Genomic DNA, 12,922 nt, shown 5'->3' with positions numbered 1-12,922 from the left:
AGGGTGCAGGCAAGTGCCTGCGACCCGGCCGGAGGCAGCGCTAGCTCTGCACCAACCGCGCACACCCGCGCTCAGGGAAGAAAGCGGGCATTGTTCGAGAATCCGCACCACAACCGTCTCCAGCAGCCCGTCTGAAAACCCCAGTGTAAACATTTTTGGAGCTGTCCTCGCGGAGGGTCCCGTTGCCGGGGTGACGCGATAAAGCCGGGTAGCCGCCCCAAGCTCCGCCTGTTTTCTTTTCCGAACTTTCCCGCAAGCGTAGAGGCCTGCGCCGCGCATGCGTACCATGTTGGGCGCGCGGCCCTGGTTGCCAGGGGTTACCAGATCTGCCCTGGGCCCGCCTTTCTCGCACTCTGGTTGGTAGCCCTGACTGTCCGTCGAAGCAGCTGCCACTGCTGATTGGACAGTGCCGGGTTTTTGCAGGCTGGCCTGGTCCTGCGGCTGGTCCGCTGGGCTCCCCTGGACGGACAGTCCTCCCCGCTGGGCAGGGACCTGCTGCTCGCGGCCTCGCGGGATCAGCTATCAGGAGGCCGGGGATGATCCTCGAGGAGAGGCCGGACGGCCAGGGCACCGGCGAGGACAGCGCCCGGGTGCAGGCGGCCCCGAGCGTCCTCAAGGTAGGGGCCGATGAGGGGTGTGGGTCCCCAGTCTCCCGCCCTGCTCCCCTGCTGGCCAGCTGGGGAAACTGAGGCTCCGAGGGGAGGCCGGAACCTGAATCCCACCTCCTCTGGGCTCCTGAAGCTAGGGATCCCCTTGATTCTGGGGAACACGGGAGGGTTGGTTCTGATCAGTGACAGCCCCCCCCCCCCCGCCGCCCCATCACCACCACCACCAAGCTGGTGTTTGTTTCTGACAACTGGAAAGCAGCGCCCTCTGCACACGTGGCTCCGTAGAATGTACCCTCCTGGACTTCACCAGGCACCTGGGCCTCTTGCCCCAACATCCACCCCTTCCAAAGTACCCAGCTCTTGGGCGTGAGTGCCTGGGCTTCCAGGAGTTCTCACTAGGTAAATGGGGGTAGAGTGGAGACCTGTTTCTGCTCTGCCTGAATGGGGGTGTTCTGTTGGTTGTGCTCACCTACCCCAGCCAGGGTATTTCCTGGGGGTCAGTGCAGGCTGTGGGATACCCCTGCTAACCCCACGGCAGGGGGCGGGGGCTGCTAAGCCAGAGACTTCGGTCACTAGTCTCAGGTGTCTACCGTGGCACTTTGCCCTTCTTCCTTCCTGGTGTCAAACTATGGTACTCGTGGCTCCTGATTGATTCTATTCAACTTTCATGTGTTTGTGGCTCAGATAGGTCTCCTAGGGGAGAGAGAGGGAGGGAGGGAGGGAGGGAGGGAGGCAAGCATCAGGATTTGGGTTGTAGGGAACTGACCAGAGATCTCTCAAGGACGCCTGCCCTGCCCACCCCCTGACATACCTGATGCCACAGTGACTAGCTGGCACTGGAAGATGAGGAACAGCCTGCACCGTGCCCTCCATGAACTCTCTTTTTCATGGGGTGGCCATGCCTGCAGGTAGCCTTTGGAAGGAGTACATGTTGCCTCAGGCAGCCTGTATGTCAAAGGTTTAGGGCTCTCTCAAGGAGCTGACCCAATAAGGGTAGGATGGGGAGGGCTTGGGGCTACCCTGCTCCTCCTTGGGTCTGTGCTGGGTAACTGTCTTTTCCTTTCTGTTAATCCTGGGACAGTCCACTTCTGGCCACTGGGTCTTTGGGTGGGAGGTGTTTATTTCTCTGTCCCTATCCCCTTTCCTTTCTGGCAATGGCCAGGCCCTGCCCTGGGTGGGTCACTTCTATTGGGATGTTACAGGCCATGGCTGGCTTTCCCTTTCCCAGAATTAAGCAGGAATTGTCACAGTGGAGGTCATAGCTAGAGGGCCTTTGTTTCCAGAGGGTGGAGAGGTTGCATCAGGAGAGAGGTGGTTACCCAGTGCCTGTGCCCTCCCTACTGGGAACTTCCTTCAGCCCAGTGTGGAAAATTGGGTGTTGGCCATCAGCTTCCAGAGTCCATCCAGTGCTATTGGTCTGGCTCTGGCTTGCTTATCCTGCCCTTCCCCTGGAACAGGTTAGGAGGCTGACATGGCCTCCTTGAGGGAGCCAAGGGTAAGGAGGCCAAGGACAGGTCCAGGGCCTGGGGTTAGTAGGCTCTGCAGAATCTGGAGTGCCTGTTACAGCAGCCCTCACCAGTGGAGGAGGGGCAGGGCCGAGCATGTTGCGCTGAGGCCCTCTGCTCAGCACATGCCCAGTCCTAGCGGCTCACCAGAACCTGGGATGCTGGAACCTTGTAGGATCTCAGGAAGGAGGGGCTCATCACTTCCTTAGTAGCTCTGATGAGGGAAGACTGTCCTGGCCTCAGCTTCCCTCCTTCACAGGCAAGATGGGCTGGAAAAGGAGCACAGACTCCGAAAGGCAGCTGCACAGTATGGGCCCAGAGGTACTATCTGCTCTGCCCCCATGCAGCCTGGTGCCAGCTGCACAAGTCCCCAGCAGGAGGTGGTATATGCCAGAGCTATTGTGCTTATGGCAGGGAGTGATCACTCGTCACCCCAGGAGTGCTTGGCAGCCTTCTTCCTTCAAAGCCCAGGCTCTCCTATGGGTTCTCTTCACTGACACACGTCTCTCTTGGAAAGCTGGCTCTACAGAAAGGAGCTGGGGCCACAAGGTGACTGGCTCCAGGAACCCCCTCCATGCCAGTGCAAAAACCTTCCTTAAGCCCACACAAGGGGCAGAGACTGTCATGTGCATGACAGTAAGCCACACTTTAAATGCATGGCCAGCATCAGCACTGCAGGAATTCACACACTCACTACCATTACTGCCACCAAATACATCATTTGGACCAGGGCCTTTGAGTCTCTGTGACTTCCTTTCCATTTGTTTGGGAACCATTGACCACTGGTAGAGATGTTACCCAGGGAAAGAGCCTTCTTGAAAAGTTCTTCCCACCAAGGTTTGGGCTGGCAGGTGACCCTGACAGGGTGAGAATCCTACATGGCCTAGGAAGCAGCTCGGTGACTTCAGGCTGTGCTGCTGTGTCCTGTACCCATGGTCCCCAACTCCCTGGCAGTTCTGGAAGGGATCCCACAGGCCATGACTGGGCTTGTGGTTGGAGAAAGGGGATGTCAGGAGCAACCCAGGCCATGCCTCTCACATTACACAAGAGGAGCTTTCATCACAGCAGGGCTGGCAAAGGGACACTGGAACCCAATGCCCTTATGTCTATATCCCAGTGTCAGGCACCTGCTACCTGAGCAGCACAGGTAGCAGCAGGACAGCTGCCTGCTGTCCATGACTCTTGGTATCTGAAGCCACACTACCTCAAAAGCCCGTGTAGGCAGAGCCCTGGAGCCAAGTCCCTTGGGCTGCAGAGGCAGGCCCTTTATTGAGGGCTCGTCCTGGGCCTTGGTGGTGGGCTCCCTGGAGAGGTGGCCTAGCCCTCAAGGCAAGCTGTACCACCTGTACAGATGGGCGGGGGAGTCCCCAGAGAATACCTGGTGGGGTCCGGCAGGGGCAGTCAGGAAGGACTTCCTGGTGGAGATTCACACTCTGGTTTGAATTGTGGGCCATTGGGAACCCGGTGTGAGGACAGTGGGCTATGTAGGGAGGCCCCTTGATGTGTGGGCCAGTTCACTGGCTGGGATAAGGAATGCCCAGTGGATCCCTTGTTCCCAGCTAGGCCTGCTCAGCCTCTCGGTGACACCAGCTCTAGTTCCAGCCCACGGTGACCACTTCCTTCCTCCCAAACAGGCAGAGGCTATCTGAGCTTGGCCAGGGTCAGCCTGGTGGGGGCTCAGTAGGCATGATCACCTGCTTCCTCCCCACAGGGCTGTGACTCCCTGGTGCAGACCCAGCATGGCCAGCTGCAGAGCTGTAGGGCTCATCTCCACCAGCAGATCAGCAAGGAGCTGCGGATGCGGGCAGGGGCTGAAAATCTCTACAGGTGAGCACCTTCTGTGTCTGGCTCTGGGCCAGAGTGGTGATCCAGAGAAGTACCTACCCATCATCCTTCAGGAAGAGGGACCCATGAGCAGATGGCCATGATATGGGCTGCCACCCAGGTCCTAGTGGGCACACTGTATGCTTTACCATTCAGCCTAGACAAACCAGACCCAGGCCTACCTCTGGGTCTCTCTGTGCTGGACTAGAGGGCAGAAACTGACAGCCTTTTTACAAGGTTCTGACAGCATCTGTGGCTTGGAGGCATCTCAGAAGAGGCTGTGAATGGCAGCTGACCAGGCACTCTGAGGTTGGGACCTTAGAAGGGATCTGACCCAGGACAGTTTCTTTCTTTCTTTCTTTCTTTCTTTCTTTCTTTCTTTCTTTCTTTCTTTCTTTCTTTTCTTTCTTTCTTTCTTTCTTTCTTTTTCTTTCTTTTTTTGAGACAGGGTTTCCCTGTAGCCCCAGCTGGCCTGGCATTCACTATGTAGACCAGGCTAGCCTCAAACTCACAGAGATCCACCTGTCTCTGCCACCCCAGTGCTTGGATTAAAGGCATGCATCACCATGCCCAGCTCTCAGGACAACCTTTTTCTCTAAGCACTATGTAACTACTCTGTGTACTCCAACCCTCCTCTCCCCGACAGCCCACACTGGGAAGCCCCTAGGCCATCACTTCCTCAGCACCCTCCTCCTCCCTGCCATCAGAGACCCTGAGTCCCTATGTCAGGCCTTCATTGCTCTGCCCAGAGTTCAGAGAACTTGTGTTGGTGTCACAGTGGAATACCTGTCATCTAAGAAAGCCACTTCTGAGCAAGAATCCAAGCTACTCAGGATGTGCACACACTGAGGGAGCACTGGAGAATGAGCTGTAGGAACAGACTTCACAGGAGAACAGGAGGGCACCTGTGGGCCAGCCCTTAGCCCTGTTGTCACCCTGACCCCAACAGTGGGGTCTAGTCCAGCAGTACATACCCCTCTACTGGGCTCTGGAGCTTGGGTAGGGCAGGAGAGCTTCTGTGGGCCTGGGGCACTAGATCTGCCTTAGGCCCAGGGCTTCTCACATCCTCTGACCTCTCCCAGAGCCACCAGCAACAGCTGGGTCAGAGAGACGGTTGCCTTGGAGCTGAGCTATGTCAACTCCAACCTGCAGCTGCTGAAGGAGGAGCTGGCGGGGCTGGGTAGCAGTGTGGACATGGACCAGCCAGAGAGGTACAGAACACCAGCCAGGGCATGCACATGTGGGGGTGCAGCTGGGTGGAAGGAACCTCAGGATAAGACCCCAGGCTGCTGTGGGCAGTAGGTCTGGAGCCCATGCTTCTGGTTCTAGTGAAAGTGTCACTGTTCCCATGATTCCCCTGGGTCTGAAGGAAACCAAGGAGTTGGACTGGGCCACAGCTCTGAAGGTAAGTGCTGGCTTGTGAGCTCTGAGGGACATGGCCCCAAGAGGGCCTTGTGAGTGCGCACTGGATGCGTCCTAATCTAACCATCTCACTGAACAGATGAGGAAACTAAATCCTGGAGGGAGGAAGGGCTGTCACACAGGGATGTAGCAGAAATCGCCAGAGACCTGGCATCCTGCCCTCCTGCCTCCTGCTACTCCTGGTCCCCACACCCTGGGCTACGTGCTGGATGCCAGTTTGAATTTAGGTCCTGCCCCAGGATAGCTATGAAGGGGCCTTTCTCTTCTGAGAGCCTCAGGACAGCCACGGGGTTCTAGGATCCCCTGCTGAGGGTCCCGCTGGCTCAAGGATGCCACCCAGCTGGAGCTGTGCCCTGAGAGCAGCGGGATCCTGAGTGACCTGGGGAGGGCTCTGACCCCAAAACAGGCCATGCCCCTTCTTCTAGGACTTGTAGGGCCCCATGGGAAGTGACTTGACCTTGTGGCTCAGTGTCAGAGTCTTCCACCCCAAGGTGACAGCACCTGCCTTTGGGATTGCCATGGGATTGAGAGAATTTGTGTAAAAATGGTACCACCAAAAACCCTGGCGCACCTCCATCACGAGGACCCAGGACTGGAGGCAGAACATCAACAACCGCCGATGCCCCAGGCCCCTTCAGCCTTCAGGTCCTCAGTCCTCCTTGGCCTGAAGTACACAGCCAGGCTACTCTTTACTGCCCCCACCCCACTATCCCCTGAACAGACTGCTGGGCATGAAGTGCCCCAGGCCAACACCTGTTCTTCTGTCAGGAGCTGATCACAGAGCACTTTGGAGAGGATGGTGCCTCCTATGAGACAGAGATCCAGGAACTAGAGGACTTGCGGCAGGTGTGTGGGCTGCACCCTGCCCCACCCTCTTGTCCTGGAGACCCGGGAAGACACCAAGGCATAGAAGAATAGAGTCTCCTGTTGGGAGCACAGGGAGACAGGCACAGCTGGGTTTGTGGAGGGGCCTGGGCCCACAGGTGGCTCTGCTCTGGCCTTACTCTGCTGCCCATGGAAGTGGCAGTGCCTGCCTCCTCCTCAGGACTCTACTTTGCCTCTTGCTCCAGGCTGCCTTCCTAGTCCCTGCGGTGTCCTGTGCTCCACCAGGCTGATGCCAGGGAGTTCCCAGGGTGGAAGGCTTGAATGGGGTGCTTTGGGACTGGGCTCAGCCAGCATCGCCCTCCCCCCACAGGCCACCCGGACCCCCAGCAGGGATGAGGTGGGCCTGGAACTGCTGGCAGCCTACTACAGCCAGCTCTGCTTCCTGGAGGCGCGTTTCTTCAGCCCTGCCAGGAGCCCCGGGCTGCTCTTCCACTGGTAGGGGGCTAGCACTGGAGGTGAAGACCGTGGGAGGGGAACCAGGTTGCCATGGGAACTGCAGCCAGCCTGACACCGCTCCACAGGTACGACTCGCTCACAGGGGTCCCGGCACAGCAGCGAGCTCTGGCCTTCGAGAAGGGCAGTGTGCTGTTTAACATTGGGGCACTCCACACGCAGATTGGGGCACGGCAGAACCGCTCCTGTGCTGAGGGGACCAGTCACGCCACTGAGTCCTTCCAGAGGGCTGCTGGTGAGGGGCACAGACCCACAGTGGGCCACTTCCCCAGCTGGGTAGGGTGTCCATCTCTGGAGCGGGAAATGGGGTGGGTGGAATGTGGCCTCTGTGTGAGAGATTTAGCACACAGGTCCTTCTTTGGAAGTTCAGAGGGCAGCCCAGGTGGGCATGGGGGAGCCCTGCCCCTGTGAGCATTCTCTCCAACTTCAGGGGCCTTCAGACTCCTGAGGGAGAAGTTCTCCCATGCACCAAGCCCAGACATGAGTGCCACCTCTCTCTCCATGCTGGAGCAGCTCATGGCCGCCCAGGCACAGGAGTGCATCTTCAAGGGCCTTTCTCTGTCAGCCTCTGCTGCCCCTGATAGCTGCCAGGCCCAGCTGCACCTAGCTCAGGAGGCTGCCCAGGTGAGTCCAAGGAGCCCTGCCCAAGTTGACTGAGTTGTATCCACTCAGTGGATGAAGAACAGGAGCTCAGTGGAATGGGCAGTCCAGAAGTCCCCAAAGCCAGTGGTTGTCCTGGTCTAGGAGTCCTGTAGCATGGATCAGAATGGGAGCTGAGGCTCACAATGCCCACTCTGGCTCAGCTTGGGTCATAGGGTGAGGCTGCTAAAATGCAGGTCAGAGTAGGTGCAGAGAGGCAGGGGACTTAGACTGCCTGCTTGGGGTTAGCTGGCCTTGTCCCTTGAGCTCCTGGGCCTGAGGGAGGACAGAGGCTTCAATGTGCCTACATGCCTGCTTGCAGGTGGCGACTGAGTATGGGCTTGTCCATCGGGCCATGTCCCAGCCACCTGTTCAAGACTACGTGCCCGCCTCCTGGACCACCCTGGCGCATGTCAAGGCTGAGCACTTCCGAGCCCTGGCCCACTACCATGCAGCAATGGCCCTTTGCAAAGGCTCCTGTGAGTGCACACCCCCCCCACGTGCCTATGTGTGCCCACAGAGGTTCTGTGCTTAGGGCTCATGGCCTCTCTGACCCCTAGCAGCAGCCAAGGGAGAACTCTCCAAGCAGGAGCAGATCTTCCAGGCCCCAACTTCCCATGAGCCCCGAGGCCCCACACTGCCACAGCAGCCGGAGGCGCGCAGGAGGCTCGGTGAGTCATCATAGATGGGCCTCTACTACATGTGGTAGACTGCCCCATAGTCACTCAGCAGCTGACAGCCCTGGACTGGTGGAAATTACCACAACCAGAGCCCTCAGGAGTGTGGGGCAGGTGGTGGCACAGCTGAGGTGCAGCTCCTCCCTAGCCCTGCTGCCACCTGGCAGAGCTTTTCTAAACTGGCCAACATTACCTGACCCTGGGGCCCATGTTCCTCCCTGATGCATCCTGGGTCATTGGGGCTGAGACCCAGCCTGGAAGGGTCAGCTGGCAGGGCACACAGGTGTGACAGCATTATGCCTATGCAGCCAAGGCCCATCTGAAGCGTGCCATCCTGGGCCAAGAGGAGGCGCTGCGGCTGCATGCTCTGTGCCGCGTCCTGCGCAAGGTGGACCTGCTGCACATTGTGGTGACCCAGGCACTGAGGCGCTCACTGGCTAAGTACTCAGAGCTTGAGCGTGAGGATGACTTCTTCGAGGCTGTGGAAGCCCCTGACATCCAACGTGAGCAGCCAGGGCCCCTGGGGATGTGTATACCAGTCAGGGAGCTGGGCCGAGCCCCTGGGGGTGGTGTTAAAGAGGCAGTCAGAAGCCAGGTGTGGTAGCCCATCCCTGTGACCCCAGCCTAGCACTGGGAAGGCTAAGACAGAAGGATGGAGAGTCAAGAGAGTTGGAAGCCAGCCTGGTTACCTAGTGACCCTGTGTGGTTGTGGGGAGGCAGGCTAAATGAGGAGTGGAGCTGGCAGGTGGGGGAATCAGGCTTCCTGTGCTGAGCATTTTAGCTATTTTATTTAATGCTCCCAACCACTTTACAGAATATACTACTGCTGTTCTCCTTTTATAACCCCCTTGCTACCTCCCTTCTCACTTGATTACTGCAAGAGGTGGGGTCTCAGAGGGACAGTGCCAGCTGGGGCTTCCAAGAGGACTCCTGGAGCCTCTACAGGTATTCCAGGACCTGGGGCAGTTCTGGCTGTCAGCAGGGATAGCTAGGCTTCCGGGCTGAGGAACGGCCAGTGTGTATTTGAGGGCCACCCACTCCTCTGAGCTAAGCCAAGTCCTACTGGCGAAACTGGCTCTGGGAGGACCAAGGACCTGGGGCTTAGCTTCATCTCTCCTTCCCCCACACCACCCGGTCAGCCAAGACCCACCAAGCGCCAGAGGTGAGAACACCCAGCCTGTCTCAGATGAAAGTGACTGACATCTTCCACCGCCTGGTGAGCAGTCCCATCAGCCCCTGCCATTTCCCCAGTAGACCCCAGCCTGCCCCTTCTCCCTGTGGCACCTCACCTGCTCCTGCCCCAGGATGTTCAGACTAAGGTGGGGTGCTAGACAGACCAGGGCTCCTTGCCTGCCACTCAGCCAGACCTCTACCCTTGCCTGCCCCAGGGACCCCTATCTGTTTTCTCAACCAAGAATCAGTGGCGGTTGTTAGGGCCTGTGCACATGACCCGAGGAGAAACTGGCTTTGGCTTCACACTTCGGGGAGACTCACCTGTCCTCATCGCTGCTGTAGTTCCCGGGGGTCAGGCTGAGGTAAAGCCCCACCCCTAGCCCTTGATAGAGACCCTAGGCTATCAACAGAGGTCTACTGCCACCTCACGGATCCACGTTCTCTGCAGGCTGCTGGCCTGAAGGAAGGTGACTACATCGTGTCTGTGAACGGGCAGCCTTGCAAATGGTGGAAACATGTGGAGGTGGTGGCACAGCTGAGGGGCATGGGTGAAGAGGGTGTGAACCTGCAGGTTGTGTCCCTATTGCCTGGACCTGAGCCACGCAGCACGGTGAGCTATGGGTCCCAGAGGAGATCCCCAACCTCTCAGACCTACCTGGCCCTGGGCTTTCCCCCTGGGTGCTCAAGAGGCCTCAGATGAAAGGTGGAAAGGTGGGCGGGTGACCTTCACTGCGGTGGCCATCTGGACAGTGAGGTCACATCATCTAGCATGGCCATTCCAAGTGCTCCTAACAGACCTACCGCTCCCAGAGGGCAGCCACCTCCCGGGCAGGCCACAGGCAATGGTGCTGGTTATTCCTGTCTCTGTCTTGGCTGCAGGGGGCCCGCCGGCCAGCACTGCTTCGGAGCCACAGAGAGTGTGGTTTTGAGACACCAACACCAGCACGTGCCAGACCCTGGCTTGTACTTGGCTGGAGCCGCAAGGCCAAGCAAGGCAAGATGGGAGGCCAGCCCCAGCCCTGCACCAGCGGTGACTGTGGCACCTGCCCCTGAGCTGGGCACCCTGTACCTCTCTGTGCCCAGGGTGGCTATAAGGGACAGATTCCTGTGTACATCAGCCCATCACCAGCTCCAGATGGCCAGATACGCCTGGTGCATTCTCTTCTTTACCCTGGGGGACCACCAGGCCATCCCCACCTTGCTTAGAGACAGAGCTGCCCATTTAAATGCTGAGATGAGATGAGTCTGAACCCAGTGCTGGGGGCCATGGCCACTTCACCCACTCCAACAATGTGTCCCACTGCCCTCTGGACACAGTGTTCACACAGCTGCCCCTCGGAGGAGGAGGGCAGCAGGGATGGTGCTGTCCTGAAGCAGACCTCTTGGCCCTATGCCAAACCCCACTCACCTACTGCTTTCCTGGCTGTAACTCAGGTCCAGTTGCCCTGGGCACATACACTTAGGGCCCTGCCCTAAAAAGAGCAAACTTATGCCCAGTGCACGGCACCCCCTGGGTACCATACACTGCCCTAAATGGTTCTCTGGCTGGTCGGCCTCTCTCCATGTAGGGACCCAGCCAAGGCCTTTTGCTTGCAGCCTTACAGCCCTCAACCCTCAGGGTTCCACCTTCCACCAAGCAAACATGTCTTCTGTCTGCCTTGTGTCTACTGTATCTGCTGTCTGTATCACCTCTCCCAACCCAGACCCTAGTCCTCCAAGTGCCATCAGCACTGCTGTCCCCAGGCTCCTCAGAAGGGTGGGTGGGCTCAGAACCTGGACTCCAGAGAGGGACAGAATGAGAAGGGCCACGGGGGGAGCAGTGCCGAGCTGTGGGCAGCAGAAGCTGTTGGCGCTCTCCAAAGACCCTGGTGGGTTTGGGCTGGAAACAGAATGGCTGGGGATGATGCAACTCAGTGGCAGAGCACTGCCCAGCATGCATGAAGCTCTGGGTTCAAGCCCCAGCACTAAATTAAAAATAAAATGATAAGGAATGGCCGGCCAGACGTTGTTCCCTGCAACCGCCAGGGGGCAGCTGCTGCCCACTCAAGCGGTCCTAGGAGGCTGCAGATCTTCCCCAGGGTGAATCTAAAGATCAAAGCGCCCAGTTCTGTAATCAGTGACCCACACCCTTTGGTCCACCCTCTCCTGAGGGCCCCCAGGTGGGAGCAGCCCATCCTATGCGCCAGGTCTGGTTTCAAGTCCGTCTGGGTCCTGCTGTCTGTCACCCCTTGCACACAATCAACCTTGTCAGGGTCCAGCGGGGAGGAAGGGTGACTGTAGGGTGTAGGCATGTAAGTTTGGAAGGTCCAAACAGCTGTCCATCTTCCAGTGCAGAAAGGAGAGGCTCCCAGGCCTGACTGGCCCTGGGGTGGGGCTCCAGATGTGTCCTTCCCCAACCATCTGCCCTCCTGGGACAATCCCCAACTCAGCAGAACTGCCAAGGTCACTCAGGCTCTCTCAGCACTTTTTAATTTGATTAATAAAACTGTGTGTCAAGGAGGCCATTATGTGGTAATCAGGGATGACAGGGTGGGTGGCCCTACCGGGGAGGAAAGTACACAAGCCCATGCACCCCCCCACACTGCCACTAACTCCCTGCACCATGGCTCCTAGCCACCACAGCCTCTCTTTGCTCCTGGGCCCCTGCAAACTGAGCCCTCCACCTCAGGCTACCAGACCCCAGCTCAAAAGTTTGACTGCTCCAGGAGTCTCTGCCCTGGTGACTCCTCCCAGCCAAGAGTAGGCCCGCCACACCCTCCTGTTTTGTGCCTGAATGGGTGAGCCTAGAGCTGGACCCCGCGGTGCCTGGGCCGGGCAGAGGCCCCCCACTGCCAGAGTGAAGAGTTCCTGGGGAATAGGGTTCCCTGGGTCAGGAGTTCTAGCTGGGCTAGGCCCGAGTGGCAAGGGAAGCCGCACTCAGCCCTTTATGTGAAACCTCCCAGACAGGAAAGCAGGTGTATGGAGCAAGGCCAGTGGGATTTTAGGCACTGTGGGAGCCAACCAGAGAGGTTGTGGATGCCAAGAGGGCACCAGCCCTGATCTCACCAACACATGGCAACTGTCCTGACGGGGCCAGCCGAAGGGTTCACCACCAAGAATGGATGAGATCGCCTGTGTGAGGACAGGTAGGCCCCTGCCTGGTTCTGGCCCTACTGCCCTGGCTTGAGTCTTCCCACCCATTCCCCAGGCTTTCCTAACCTGCAGCTGCTCAGCCTTCAGTCAGTGTCCCTCCCTGGGCAGCTCTTGCTTGGCCACACCCTCATCCTGGACTGTAGCCCCTTCTAGCCCAGTTACACTGTTTGTTGTGGATCACAACCGGGCCCCTGGCCACGAGAGGGCCTCGGCCAGCTGGTCCATGCGGACCATGACCACCTGAGGACGGCATGTGACATATGTCACACGTGCTGTCTGAGGGAGGGACAGGGACCTGCCTGTCTCCCCACAGCCCACGAAGAGGCATTTCCACAGGGGAGAGCCTGTGTGCTGACTGCACACACCTCCCGGACTCCGTACACCACACGGGGCTGCTTCATTCTCAGAGTGGCTCCCTGGGCGGGAGGCTGAGGCGTATACACCGCGATCCGTTCTGCTTTGCCATCAGAAAGCTGCCGAGATGGGAAAAGGCAAACTGTTTCGCTTGGGTCAGCAATGAGTGGCCTGGAGATTAATGTGGAAGAGGGAGGCGCAGAGGAAGAGAGGGCAGCAATGGCGTGTGGGCGGGGATGTGTAGATGGCT

General features: G+C 58.4%; 1 protein-coding gene across 6 annotated transcripts; it reads left to right on the top strand.

Annotated features, from left to right (window-relative positions):
- The first annotated feature begins 414 nt into the window (after positions 1-414).
- On the top strand, positions 415-11,686 carry Rhpn1 (rhophilin Rho GTPase binding protein 1). 6 transcript variants are annotated; one of them, XM_008834530.2, is made up of 15 exons: positions 415-617; positions 3,825-3,940; positions 5,020-5,148; positions 5,267-5,342; positions 6,128-6,205; positions 6,555-6,679; positions 6,766-6,932; positions 7,128-7,321; positions 7,659-7,815; positions 7,897-8,007; positions 8,322-8,516; positions 9,153-9,229; positions 9,402-9,548; positions 9,635-9,796; positions 10,066-11,686. In XM_008834530.2, the coding sequence occupies exons 1-15, from the start codon at positions 537-539 to the stop codon at positions 10,237-10,239; spliced, it is 1,989 nt and encodes a 662-aa protein (XP_008832752.1). In that variant the 5' UTR covers positions 415-536; the 3' UTR covers positions 10,240-11,686. The 6 variants fall into 6 exon arrangements, with proteins under 6 accessions (XP_008832752.1, XP_029420095.1, XP_008832756.1 ...); XM_008834531.2 differs by having other exon boundaries at positions 537-617; positions 7,900-8,007; positions 10,066-10,239; XM_029564235.1 differs by lacking the exon at positions 6,128-6,205.
- Positions 11,687-12,922: the final 1,236 nt, after the last annotated feature.

This window comes from Nannospalax galili, unplaced genomic scaffold (genome assembly GCF_000622305.1).
Source record: "Nannospalax galili isolate Female #2095 unplaced genomic scaffold, S.galili_v1.0 scaffold717, whole genome shotgun sequence".
Lineage (NCBI taxonomy): Eukaryota > Metazoa > Chordata > Mammalia > Rodentia > Spalacidae > Nannospalax > Nannospalax galili.
Note: the sequence above shows the minus strand (reverse complement) of the source record. Positions and strands in the feature narration are given on the sequence as shown.

What these genes read in the sequence shown, in the direction of transcription:
- Rhpn1 (XM_008834530.2), top strand. Translation starts at nt 537, where the DNA reads ATGATCCTCGAGGAGAGGCCGGACGGCCAGGGCACCGGCGAGGACAGC. An exon ending in GGGGCTGAAAATCTCTACAG is followed by an intron (nt 3,941 to 5,019) that starts GTGAGCACCTTC and finishes GACCTCTCCCAG; the next exon opens with AGCCACCAGCAACAGCTGGG. An exon ending in ACTGGGCCACAGCTCTGAAG is followed by an intron (nt 5,343 to 6,127) that starts GTAAGTGCTGGC and finishes TTCTTCTGTCAG; the next exon opens with GAGCTGATCACAGAGCACTT.